The sequence below is a fragment of the Trichosurus vulpecula genome, chromosome 5 (genome assembly GCF_011100635.1).
Source record: "Trichosurus vulpecula isolate mTriVul1 chromosome 5, mTriVul1.pri, whole genome shotgun sequence".
NCBI classification, from domain to species: Eukaryota; Metazoa; Chordata; class Mammalia; order Diprotodontia; family Phalangeridae; genus Trichosurus; species Trichosurus vulpecula.
Window position 1 is genome coordinate 211,521,970 of NC_050577.1, and position 13,801 is coordinate 211,535,770.

Consider the following 13,801-nt stretch of genomic DNA (forward strand, 5'->3'; position numbering starts at 1 on the left):
AAAAAAAATAACCTGTGGGTTATGTCAGTGCTTTTGGTATGCACTTCATGCATACTTCTTGGGAGGACACAAATTCCCTCATTGGCCCTTCTGTACTATAAATGGGTTCATAGCTCTCCCAACATAGGGAGAAACAATGTTTTTTGTCAGGGGACCCAAGCTAATCAAGGGCTAAACCTGGAGGAATCCCAATTAAGACATGGATGGTATTCTCCCCCCCTTTTTGGGAGGCAATCAGGGTTGTGATTTGCCCAGGGTCATACAGCTAGCGTCTGATTTTAATTTTAATTAGCTTTTAATTAACTTTAATTAGATTTTAATTCAGGTCCTCCTGACTCAAGGGCCAGAGCTCCATCCACTATGCCACCTACCTGCCCTGTTGATTCTGCCATTTCAGAATTCATTTTTAGGTGTTATTTTAAAGTTGGAGGGTAATTTGGGAGAGCTCAGGCAAGTCCTTGACATTGATCACCCATTTTGGCTCTGCCTCTCCTCCTTCCTCCCCCTCCCCACCACCCAATAGGGCTATTTAAGTATTCTATTTACCATTCTGTTAATATGGACCCACATAGTTTTTTATAAATAGTCATATGCTGGGCTATCTCCAGTTGTTCTGATCTGTATCTGGACACTGGACCCAGAGGAGAAAGTGAGGCTGGTGACTTTGCACAGCTCTCCCTCACTTTAATTCAGTTCATTTGTATGTCATGGCATCATCTTCCTGATGTCATGGTCCTCTTCAAGAACGAAGTGCAAACTACCACGCACAAATACTCATATATTTCATTTAGATTTCCAGTGTTATTCATAATTAGTTGGGCAAAATAGCTCCCAATGATCATTTTAAAAATCTTTCTTTATTGTTGTTAACTTACTTTTTCATTTTTGATACTGATAACTTGGCACCCATTTGGGAAACCAGTGTTAGCTCAGGAACCCCTGGGATCTCTTTCTATCTCAGTACTTCCTGTATTGTTCTATCTTAGTCCTGTTTCTCTTCTGGGGAAGTGGAATGTTATCTGATGTCACTGCCCCAAGCACACTCCTAGCTGGACCCACTCAACTATTGACAAACCTGTCTGTGTTCTTAAGTTGCTCTGGGCTGGGGGAAAAATTTATAGAGAGATACATATCTATGTATGTAGAATATAAATATACACACATGTACATATACACACATATGTATATATAGATAGATATACATGTATGCATAAATAAGTACACACGCATATTCCATACTGAAAATTTAAATCTAAAAATGTTTAGATATTTATAATAGAAACAATCGTTTCAGTAAATTTTTTATTTATAATAGCAAGATGTAATTTGTTGAGAGATAGTTGTTTAGCATTTTTTAATTTTAAAATTCTGAACTTAAAACAACAATTTCTATACATACAGAAAACAAACAAAAAGGTTTTCTATGAAAGGTATTTAAAAGACAAAAATAATGTTTCATCATGTTTGCATTGAACCTAAAAACAGTTTTGTGTTCACTTTTTTTTGTTGTTCTTCTTCTTTGCCTTATTGGTACAAAGAACTCCCAGGGAAGAAATTCTCTATGCCAAAGGCAGGTTGACAACTGTTCTTATAATCAATCTTACAAAGCCTACTTGTGCACTGAGAGGTTAAGTGATTTGCTGTAGGACATAGTGCCAGTAGGTGCCAGATGTGGGATTCCAACTCCAGTCTTATTCATTCAGATGTTAACTCTTTTATTTTGCTGCCTCTCTTATATTCACTTTTAATGGAAATAATACAAATATCTGAAATAAAACATTCAAATTAGCATAAAATTTCAGAACATTTTAGGATAAAAAGATTGGCGACATTAATTTCTACAAATGCATCACAGCATATTGTGACACTGAAGTCCTGAAATTTTAGAAATGTTTTCACTTCCAGAACTCATTATTTTCTTTAGGTATCTTGAAATAACTAAAAATTAAGGTTTTTCTATTCAGATTTTAATGCCAGATTATTCACACATTTGTATGATTCAGAGTGACATTTTCATTTTCTTTCATTGATATTTTCTTACCAGCTATTGAATGAAGCTCTTGAGCAGTGGTGAAAAATAATTTTTGTGAATTGTGCAAAACGTTTGAGAAGATGTCAATGAATTATGTTCAGAAGTTAATTTTCATAGTTCTCTATCTTTTTTTTATTTTTGGTAATACTTTTAGTTTTTCAGACAGTGTAACATTAAGAGAAAAGACGTCATAAAAAAAAGTTGAATGCAGCCATTTCTGGTGATAACTAAAAGTTAAACTTTCTTTTTTTTTCAATTTATTTAATATTTTTAGTTTTCAGCATTGATTTTCACAAAAGTTTGAATTACAATTTTTTTCCCCATTTCTACCCTCCTCCCACTCCAAGATGGCGTACATTCTGGTTGCCCCGTTCCCCAGTCAGCCCTCCCATCTGTCACCCCACTCCCCTCCCATCCCCCTTTCCCTTCTTCTCTTGTAGGGCCAGATAAATTTCTATGCCCCATTGCCTGTGTATCTTATTTCCTAGTTGCATGCAAAAACTTTTTTTTCTTGTTGTTGTTTTTGAACGCCTGTTTTTAAAACTTTGAGTTCCAAATTCTCTCCCCTCTTCCCTCCCTACACACCCTCCCTAAGAAGGCAAGCAATTCAATATAGGCCACATGTGTATCATTATGTAAAACCCTTCCACAATACTCATGTTGTGAAAGATTAACTATGTTTCGCTCCTTCCTAACCTATCCCCCTTTATTGAATTTTCTCCCTTGACCCTGTCCCTTTTCGAAAGTGTTTGTTTTTGATTACCTCCTCCCCCCCGTCTGCCCTCCCTTCTATCATCCCCCCTTTTTTATCTTCTTCCTCCTTCTTTCCCGTGGGGTAAGGTACCCAACTGAGTGTGTATGGTATTCCCTCCTCAGGTCAAATCCACTGAGAGCAAGATTTACTCATTCCCCCTCACCTGTCCCCTCTTCCCTTCCTACAGAACCACTTTTTCTTGCCACTTTTATGCGAGATAATTTGCCCTATTCTATCTCTCCCTTTCTCCCTCTCTCAATATATTCCTCTCTTATCCCTTAAATTGATTTTTTTTAGATATCATCCCTTCATATTCAACTCACCCTGTGCCCTCTGTGTGTATATATATACCTACATATTTACATAGACACACACATATGTATATATATGTATACACATATATATATATGCATATTCCTTTCAGCTACTATGATATTGAGGTCTCATGAATCATACACATCATCTTTCTATGTAGGAATGTAAACAAAACAGTTCAACTTTAGTAAGTCCCTTATGATTTCTCTTTCTTGTTTACCTTTTCATGCTTCTCTTGATTCTTGTGTTTGAAAGTCAAATTTTCTATTCAGCTCTGGTCTTTTCACTGAGAAAGCTTGAAAGTTCTCTATTTTATTGAAAATCCATATTTTGCCTTGGAGCATGATACTCAGTTTTGCTGGGTAGGTGATTCTTGGTTTTAATGCTAGCTCCGTTGACCTCCGGAATATCATATTCCAAGCCCTTCGGTCCCTTAATGTGGAAGCTGCCAGATCCTGTGTTATCCTGATTGTTTTTCCACAATATTCAAATTGTTTCTTTCTGGCTGCTTGCAGTATTTTCTCCTTGACCTGGGAGCTCTGGAATTTGGCGACAATGTTCCTAGGAGTTTTCTTTTTGGGATCTATTTGAGGAGGCGATCTGTGGATTCTTTCAATTTCTACTTGACCCTCTGGCTCTAGAATATCAGGGCAGTTCTCCTTGATAATTTCTTGAAAGATGATATCTAGGCTCTTTTTTTGATCATGGCTTTCAGGTAGTCCAATAATTTTTAAATTATCTCTCCTGGATCTATTTTCTAGGTCAGTGGTTTTTCCAATGAGATATTTCATACTGTCTTCCATTTTTTCATTCCTTTGGTTCTGTTTTATAATAACTTGATTTCTCATCAAGTCACTAGCTTCCACTTGCTCCAGTCTCATTTTTAAGGTAGTATTTTCTTCAGTGGTCTTTTGGACCTCCTTTTCCATTTGGCTAATTCTGCCTTTCAAGGCATTCTTCTCCTCATTGGCTTTTTGGAGCTCTTTTGCCATTTGAGTTAGTCTATTTTTTAAAGTGTTGTTTTCTTCAATACTTTTTTCAGTATTTTTTTGGGTCTCCTTTAGCAAGTCATTGACTTGTTTTTCATGGTTTTCTTGCATCATTCTCATTTCTCATCCCAATTTTTCCTCTACTTCTCTAACTTGCTTTTCCAACTCCTTTTTGAGCTCTTCCATGGCCTGAGACCAGTTCATGTTTTTCTTGGGGGCTTTTGGTGTAGGCTCTTGCACTTTGTTGATTTGTTCTGTCTGTATGTTTTGGTCTTCTTTGTCACCAAAGCAAGAATAATAAAAAAAGATGTTCAAAATCATTTTTACATGCAATTGGAAAAAGCTAAAAAAAATAAGAATTTTTTTTAAAGAATTGAGTGTTATGGAGGAAAAATTTGGAATGAGAATATCAGTACACAACCCTTGAAGAAAAAAACTACCTGAAAATTAAAGCTGACCAAATAAATGCTAAAGAATACCTCAGACAATAAGAAATATACTATAAACAAGCAATCATGAAAACTATCTGGTATTGGTTAAAGAATAGAGAGACAGATAAATGGAACAGATTAGACAAGGGAGATACAGAAACAGTAGAACTCAGTAACCTACTATTTGAGAAAGTGGAAAACATAAATTACCTAAGGAAAAATTTCCTATTTGATAAAAACTACCGGGAAAACTGGAAAGCAGTCTGGCAGAAATTAGGCTTAGACCAGTATCTTAAACCTTACTTCATAACACATTCTAAATAGATATATGACTTTAACATTATAGATCATACTGTAAAAAAGTTAAAAGAGAAACAGATTATATATCTCTCACAGCTACTGGTAGAAGATGTATTCTTAACCAAACAAGAGAGAGAGGTGAATACAAAATAAAACAGATAATTTTGATTACTTGAAATTGAAAAGTTTCTGCACAGACCACATTAATGCATTTAGGATAAGAAGGGAAGTGGCTGAATCAGAAAAAAAAAAACTTTTGTATCAATTTTGTGTGATGAGAATTTGGTATTGAATGAATATGTGTGTGTGACTAATATGGTCAAAAGTCAAAGGGTCAAATCTAGCAGTTCTCAAAAGAATAGCAACGTATTCACAACCACATGAAAGAATGCTCCAAATCAATAATATAAGAAATGTAAATTAAAATAACCCTGAGTTTTATCTCACCCTTTGTAAACAGGCAAAAAAATTACAAAAATGGCAATAGTCAATGTCAGAGGGGTTGTGGAGTGACAGGGACACTAAATACACTACTGATGGAGCTTTACAACATTTTGAAAAGCAATTTGGATATATGCAAATAAAGTGACTAAAATGTCCACACCTTCTGGATGAGTTATTCCATTACTGGGCTCATATCCCAAGGAAGAGATCAATAAGAATGCCCCCATATACACCAAAATCCTTACAGTAGTGCTTTTTGTAATGGCAAAGAATTGTAAACAAAGTAATGCCTACTGATTGGGGAATCCCTAAATATAACAGTGATACATGAATGTAATCAAATATTATTCTGCTGTAATAAATGTGTGCAATACATACAGAAAAGTATGGAAAGATCTATATGAACTGATATAGAGGGAAGTCAGCAAAGAAAATAATATACACAATAACTAAAACAATATAAATATAAACTGTCCAGCAAAAAATAAAAAATGGAGGTCACAAAAATACAAAGATCAAGCAGAACTGGGAGGAAAAGATGTGAGAGGACATCCTTAGCCTACCCCTTTCTGGAGGTAAGAAGTCGACAGGTTCAAACTACACATCTTTTTAGATTTTTTAAATATTTTGTTCAATTGTGCTGTTTTTTTTTCCTCTCTAAAAAATACTATTTGTTATATGGAATAGCCCTGTAGGAAGAGGTAGATACTTGGGATAACTATGATCATGTAAGAAACAGAAGACAGTAAAAGCTTTTAAAGAGAATTTAATAATCATAAAGATACAGCATGACTCAAATGAAGAAATACGACAGGATATCCCCCTCATAAAGTTAGGAGGTTTATGGGCGTTATAACTACACGTTTTCAGACTTTTTCAGTGTGTCAGTCACTTGTGCTTATGATTGTCCTCTTTTTTTTCTTTCTTTTTTGTCTCTAAAAAATACTATTTGTTATAAGGGACAGCTCTCTGAGAAAGGGAAATTTAGGGATACTAGAGATAACTACGATGATGTAAAAAAAACAAGAAATCAATAAAAATCAATAAAAAAAATAAAAGCAGCCATTAAATGGGGAAAAAATCCTTAGTAGCAAGTTTCTCTGATAAACTGTCAAAAGCAGTTAATTTTTAGAGGAAGAAATCAAAACTATCAACCATATGGAAACATGATCTAAATCATTAATAATCAGAAGTTCCATCTCACATCTCAAACTGACAAAATGAACAAGCAAAGGAAAAATGCAAGGTAGAGAAGAGGTTATAACAAGGATGTTGTGGGAAAACAGGTACAGTTATTCTGGAAAGCAATTTGGGAAAATGCTCCAAAATTTATTTTACTGTGTATACTCTTTTACCTAGTGTAGTGATGCTTCTATTAGGGTTATAGCCCAATGACAGAGGATACATAAAAAGACAGAGGAAAATGATTCACATTTATAAAAATATTTATGGCAGCTATCTGTGTGGTAACAAAGAATTGAAAACTGAAGGGGTGCTCATCAAATAGAGAATATGGTATATGCATGTGATGGATTACTATTGTGTAATGATGAGGGAACCAAAACAATTTAAATAATAACAACAATATTTTAAAGACAAATAATTTTGAAAGTCTTAGGAACTCTGATAAATGCAATGACCAACCAAAAGTCCAGAGGACTCATGATGAACCAGGCTACCCACTTCCTAATAGAAAGGTAATGGACTCAAAAGTAGAGCGAGGCATAATTTTTTTGGACACGGCCAATGTGGCAATTTGTTTTTCTTAACTAAATATGTCTATAAGAGGGGTTTTGTTTTTCTTGCTTTCTCAATTATGATTTGGTGGGGAAAGAGATGGGATGGAGAGAAAGCAGATCTTTATTTGAAAAAAAAATTTAATTAGCAAAACAAAAGAAGGTAAGTTCCTTAAGGCCAACAAAACCATATTTTTACTTTTCAATCTCTAGCACTTGTGTATATGTGGGCATCACATGTGTGTCACTGATGTTAGGCTCTTAAGAAATGTATGTTGACTGACATGTCACTTTACCTCCGTTGATGGCCTGGACTATATTTCATTATCTTTGTATTCCCAGCGCCTAGCATAGTACTTTGAATGTAGTAGGCACTAAACAAATGCTTGCTGAATTGGTGGTGGGGGCGGGGGGGGCCATATAAAAGGGAAAGGAAAGAACTTTATTCTTTTAAAAATCCATTATCTCATTTGCTCTTCATACACCTGTGGTTAGTATGTAAAGCAAATATTATTTGTAATTGAAATTTAAGAAACTGAGGCATGGAGAATTTAAGTGATATGCTTAAACCCATGTCAGAGCTAAGTCTCCTAACTCCAAGAATAGTTTTCTTTCTATTGTAAATTACATGGCCTGGTTTGAGAAAGACTTCTGTGACCAATAAATAAGGACTATCAAGTGACGGGATTAAAAGGCAGAGATGAATTCACTGATGTCCAATTTATCTGCTTTACGCACTAAAATCTCCAACGATGACATAGCAACTTTTAAAAACTTGAATGGAGCACTTGATTACTCCCTTGCATATGAAAAATAAACATTTAAGTTTTTTTTAAAAAACAACTTCTTACTAATAATCAGAAAAATGCAAATTAAAACCCTGAGGTTCTACCTCATTTTCATCAGATTTGCCAAGATAGTGAAAAAGAAAAATGACAAGTGTTATAGGAGCTATAGGAAAACAAGCAGAATGATGCACTACTGAGGAAGCTGTGAATTGGTCGTGCGTTCTGGAAAAGAATTTGGAAATATGCCCCCAAAGTAATCCAGCAATACCTTTTTAAGGCTTGTACCTAGCTAGATGGTATATTGGACAGATTACTGGGCCTGGAGTAAAGAAGACTGAGTTCAAATCTGGCTTCAGTCTTCTTAGCTGTGTGATGCTGGTCAAGTCACTTACCTCTGACTGCCTCAAGCTTCCCCAACTGTAAAATGATAATAATAGCAACTACCTTCAAGGGTTGTTGTGAGGACCAAATGAGATATTTCTACAGGACTTAGCACATTATCTCTCATATCATAGACACTTAATAAACACTTATTCCCTGTCCCTTTCTCCCTATACCCCAAAAAAACAAAAGAAAGAAAAAAAGATCATATATGTACAAAAATGTTTATAGCAGCTATTTTTATGTTGGCAAATTACTAGAAACTGGGGAGGGCATTAATTGGGAAACAGCTGAATAAATTATTGAATATGAATGCAATGGAACAGAATTATACTAAAACAAATGAAGTAAGAGATGGTTTCAGAAAAATATGGGAAGACTTTGACTGATGCCAAGTTAAATACCAGGAGAAAAATTTATACTATAATCTCAACATGGAAAAACGAACAATTTTGAAAGACTTAAGAACTCTGATTGAGAACAATGATCAATAATGATTTCAGAGGACAAATAATGAAGAATGCTACTTACCTTCTGACATACTGATGTACTAGTATGCAAAATGGGAAACACAGTTTTGGACAAGGCCAATACAGGAATTTATTTTGTCTGACAATGTCTATTGTTACAAGGGTTTTCCCCTGTGGTGGGGAGAAAAAAATAAATGTTTAATAATTTAAAAAATAAAATGTAATTAAAATTATTTCATAAAATATAAATTTCAAAAAATATATATTTTCTATTTTTCCCTGACACTTTGCCAGTTTTAAGAATGAAACAATAGAACTTTGGCCAACTGTTTTTAAAGTCATTTTACTTTAGTATATCAGGCCATATATGGGTTCATGTGACTGCTAAATATACTTATTCAAAGAATATACCGCTACATGTGTACATTTTATATACACTACATTAGATTGTAAACTCCTCTGAACAGAAATTATCATTTTTCTTTTTTGCATAACAATGCTTTACAATACACAGTAGGCACTTAATGTTTGTTCAATTTAGCCAAAATGTGTTGTGTACACACACACACACACACAATTGACAAAGCAATACTTACATTACTGAAATGAGATAATTTTTCAAATGCAGTTAAAAGCTCCATTTACTCCATAAACATATATAAAATATTAGGACAAAAGAAGCCAAATGTAGAAAATTATTTTAAATAATAAAATGAATGTTCTATGGTACAAAATATAACAGGCTAGTCACCTAACATGAGTAAATGGAGTTTCCCTTGATATTTCAATTCAAGATAAAATGGTAACTAGGACAAATCTAAATAAACAGAATGGAATCTTCAGATCCATTAAGAATCATCTTAATAAAGTATAATACAATTTTATGAAGCAAACGAACCACCACAAACTAATAATTTCCAGTCTAGTCTAAAAAAGCTATGGTTATTATTTAGACAGTAATAGGATTTATACTTCGGAAATATCTAATATAATTTCTTTAGTTTACAGATAAGGAAATGGAAGCCCAAAGAATTAAGGGAAATTTCCCAAGGCCAGACAGGTAATAAATAGCAAACATGGTATCTAATATTTATTCCATGGAGGAAATTCTAGAATTAATGTATACTAAATTCAATTGTTAAGACTGATATGGGGTTCTGAGGAAAGACTAGGAGGAGTGCATGATCTACTTAAAAACAATTACCACATTAACATACATAATTTTCCCAATCCTGTATTTTTTCCTCTCCAAATTTTGAAGGAAAACTTACCTTCTCCCCACCAAGATTTATTCCTTATGGAAGAGGTAAAAAGAGGCTGTATGTAAGGCTGAATCAATACAGAAATCAGTCAGTTTTCTTATTCCTTACTTAACTTATATGTTCTTTCTTCAGGTTGTGCTGAGATTTTCTTAGAGATTATATTTCCTTCTGACTTTACATACTTCCTAGTTCCACATTGTTCCACATTTATCATATTTGGTCACACAAATAATATCACACTGTATAGATCAGTATACTTGCACCTATATAAAGATAAGATGTGCCAAACAAAGGAAAGGAAGACAGTAGCTGTGTTGACTTCCTGTTAATTAAGTAATTGGTGAGAGATGCAAAGAAAAAAAAACACAACTACTTATGTGTTTTGGAGCAAGTAATTTAATCTCTCTGGGGGTCTCCATTTATACATAAGAAAGTAGGACTAAATGATTTCTAAGGTACCTTCTCAGGTTCAAATTCTACAATTCTAATTCTCTATCTCAAAGTCACCAATTTAAATGTATCTTAATCTCTTAAGCAGATCAAACACGCTTCCATTAAGCTCCAACTATTGCCAGACATTATTATAGGTGCCAGAGATATAATGACAAAAATGAAACCATTCCCACCCTCAAGGAGCTACTAGCTCCTTGACATTCACACCAACATTCTACATACTAATTCTTCTACTCTCAAAACCCATTCTGAAATAAGAATGCTAAATATTAGGTAGGTTAGTAATGCCCTGACTTGCCTCCATTACTTCATTAGTACTGCTCGCCCCTCTCAACTCACCACAATGCTAGCCACTGCAGGAAAATTAACACCCCCCCCCCCGCCCAAACCATCTTCTTTCTGACTCAACAAGAGCTCTCTGTCTTCATAAAACAAATTTCTCTCCATTTAAGTAAAACATTAACTAGATCATTCCTGTTTCCTTCTTTAAAAGTTAAAATACCAAAGAAAAAAAAGAGGGAAATAGTAAATATGGAACTTGGTCAATTCACAAGAACCAGTATTGTTTTAAGAGCCATATATCGCCATGGGAATTATGAATAACAGGACAAGAAATCAAGAATAAAAGAAACTCTCTAGCTTTCAAAATGAAGAAAAAAAATTTAGTATCCTCACTTGAAAAGGATATGCAATTTGTGGAAACATTTTTTTTTCTAGTAGAACCAATCGTCTTTTCCTTAATTACAAACTATCCATGGATAGATTTTCTATAAAATTATGGTAATGCTCTGCCAACTTTCTTGTTCTAAAAATACCTGGCAAAATAAATTTGAGGTAGAAGAAAGAAGTTGAAATGGAACACATTTCAATATATAATGACTGAAATAACTAATTGTAAGAAAGGTGTAACTATTAATTTGGCACACTATATTTACCAATCCTATACTAGTATGCTGTAATGATTTTCACTAAAATTCTAATATCAGAATAGTTATCTTTTACTTCCAGAATGCACAGTAAAGCTATAAATGAATTTCATTTAAAGTACTGCCCCAAACATATTTTAACATATTTAAATCTAAATTTGATTTTTGGCAAGACAGTTGAACAAACAAAGGAAAGGGTGATATTTCACATGAAATCATTATTAACAATATCCAGAATTTCATACTAGTTTTCTATTACTTTGTACAGCTTGCTTTAAAATATGTATGTGGTCACTTAAAGATTTTAAACATGATTGTCACAAAAAATATTTTAACATGTCAGAGATGAAACACATCAGAGATCAAAAGGCACACAGAGATTGTCAATGTAGTTATATCACATTTCCTTAGAGACAAAACAATTTTTGTCCCTGTAAACTTTATTCTCACAAAATTAAAGTGAGGTCAGTGCTGACTCAAAAGTATTACTAACATTCACAGTTTCATATTTTTAAAATTATGTAACAAGTACATGGCTCTTCACTTATATACCCCTATTTCTTTCACCCGCTGGAGAATGAACAGTCAACAGAATTATATAAACTAAAACTATTCATCAGTTAGAGTCCATTTTCACCAATACTGGATTGAAAGCAAACAATGATTAACAAAACTTCAAATGTCTGGAATGTCTTACTGGTCAGACTCCAACTTATACTTCATAACAATAAAGCATATCTCAACTCTCTAGTAAAGCTTATCTGGATAACTGATAAATAATTCCTTCCTAAACATTAATACATTGTGCAAGAAAATCATTCACATATATTCTTTTTGTAGTTCCATAGACTTAAGTCTTCACCAACAAGAGTCACCTTTCCTTTAATGGTCGGTTATAACTATCTCTTATACTTTTTGTTAGTTGTTTCATGAATATTTTGTGTATTCTCCCACAGTACGTATGTACAGTCTTTTGTAGTTCCAGTTCTAATGGGTGTAACAAGGATTGTACTTTATCATCTTCAAATGAGCACTAAAAATGAAAAAAAAAAAAAAGAAAGTCTCAGTTAAAATGGATAATTAACTTGTGATTTGAGTAAAGACCACATTCTTATTTGCTATAGACCTAACATTATCAAGGCAGTATTTGTTTGCTTACCAGTGAAGTGTTAAATAACTCCTTCCATGATAAATTAAATAGCAAACAATTAATAAACATTTAAATGCCTCCTATGTAGGGGCAGCTAGGTAGTGTAGTAGATACAGTACCAGCCCAGGAGTCAGGACCTGAGTTCAAATCCAGCCACAGACACTTGGCACTTACTAGCTGTGTGATGCTGGGCAAGTCACCTAACCCTGACTTCCTCAAAAAAGAAAGTGCTTCCTAAATATACCAGACACTGTGCAAAACCCTGAGAATACAAAGACAAAGCAAAAAAAGTGCCTGTCTAAAGAAGTTTACATCCTAAAGGGAAACACAAGTGAATAAAGAGTTACATACAAAATATATAGAGTAGATGGAAGTAGGTAGCCTTAGAGGGGTCAACACTAGAAGCTGGGAAACCAGGAAAGACCTTCTACCAAAGATGGTGCTTGAGCTCTATCTTGAAGGAAACTAGAGATATTAAGAGTTAAAATGAAGATCGAGAGCTTTCCAAGAGACAACCAATGCAAATGTACAGAAATGGAGATATAACGTTGTTTGTGAGGTACAGTAAGATAAGAAGATTGGAAAGGTAACAAGGGATCAGGATATGAAGAGCTCTAAATTCCCAACAAAGAATTCATATTTGATCCTAGACAATAGAGTTTGTCTATCCCAGACATTACCTATATGTTTCATTTTGTTCCTTAGGAAAGGAATACAAAGGAGGAATACAAAACTATGGCTTTCATAATGTATAAAATCCCTTCAACAACGTGGAAAAGCAACTCATCTGTAATTTACACTCTTAGACAATGGCTTGGGATACCAGAACACAAAAAACGCAAAGTTAGTGTGAGAGGCAGGACTTGAACCCAGGTCTTAGGGAGACCTAAAAGATAATTATCTATCCACCATGGCCTGCTATAACTGCCTAAATATGGCAGAATGTTTATGACAGGAAATAACGGGAAATAAGATTGCTTAGAGAGAAGACAAAGACAGTGCTGAAAGATGATTATTTTGGCAACAGTATAAAGGAAAGGTCAGAGGGTGAGAAAGCAAAGTCAAGGAGGTCAGCTAGGATATTGGTTTGAGGAGGATGACCTGGACTAGAGTTAAGAGGATTCCTGGTAGGTTCTGGACTTCCCTGTTTCCGGCAAGAAGGATTAGTTTCAGCAAAGTGGTCTGGGTACCTGATTGATCCCTACTTCCCTGACACTGCTTCCTGGTTACCTAAGGGCATAAAAAGTTTCACCCTGACTCAGTGAGGGTCCCACCAACTTGGTAGATTTCTGAAGACCAGATGAATCATCATGAATTTCAGTATATATTGCCCTGCTAACCAGATGTGTTTCCATATAGAGAGAGGGAAC

The 13,801-nt window shown here is 34.4% G+C and overlaps 1 protein-coding gene across 2 annotated transcripts in view; it reads right to left on the reverse strand.

Annotated features, from left to right (window-relative positions):
- Nucleotides 1-11,703: 11,703 nt before the first annotated feature.
- The window catches only part of GXYLT1 (glucoside xylosyltransferase 1), an 82,552-nt gene continuing 80,454 nt past the window's right edge, over nt 11,704-13,801 (reverse strand). For both annotated transcript variants that reach the window (XM_036761824.1, XM_036761823.1), the window contains one exon: nt 11,704-12,314. In XM_036761824.1, the coding sequence (XP_036617719.1) occupies nt 12,153-12,314 (162 nt within the window). In that variant the 3' untranslated portion in view covers nt 11,704-12,152. The remainder of the gene's footprint in view (nt 12,315-13,801) is intronic.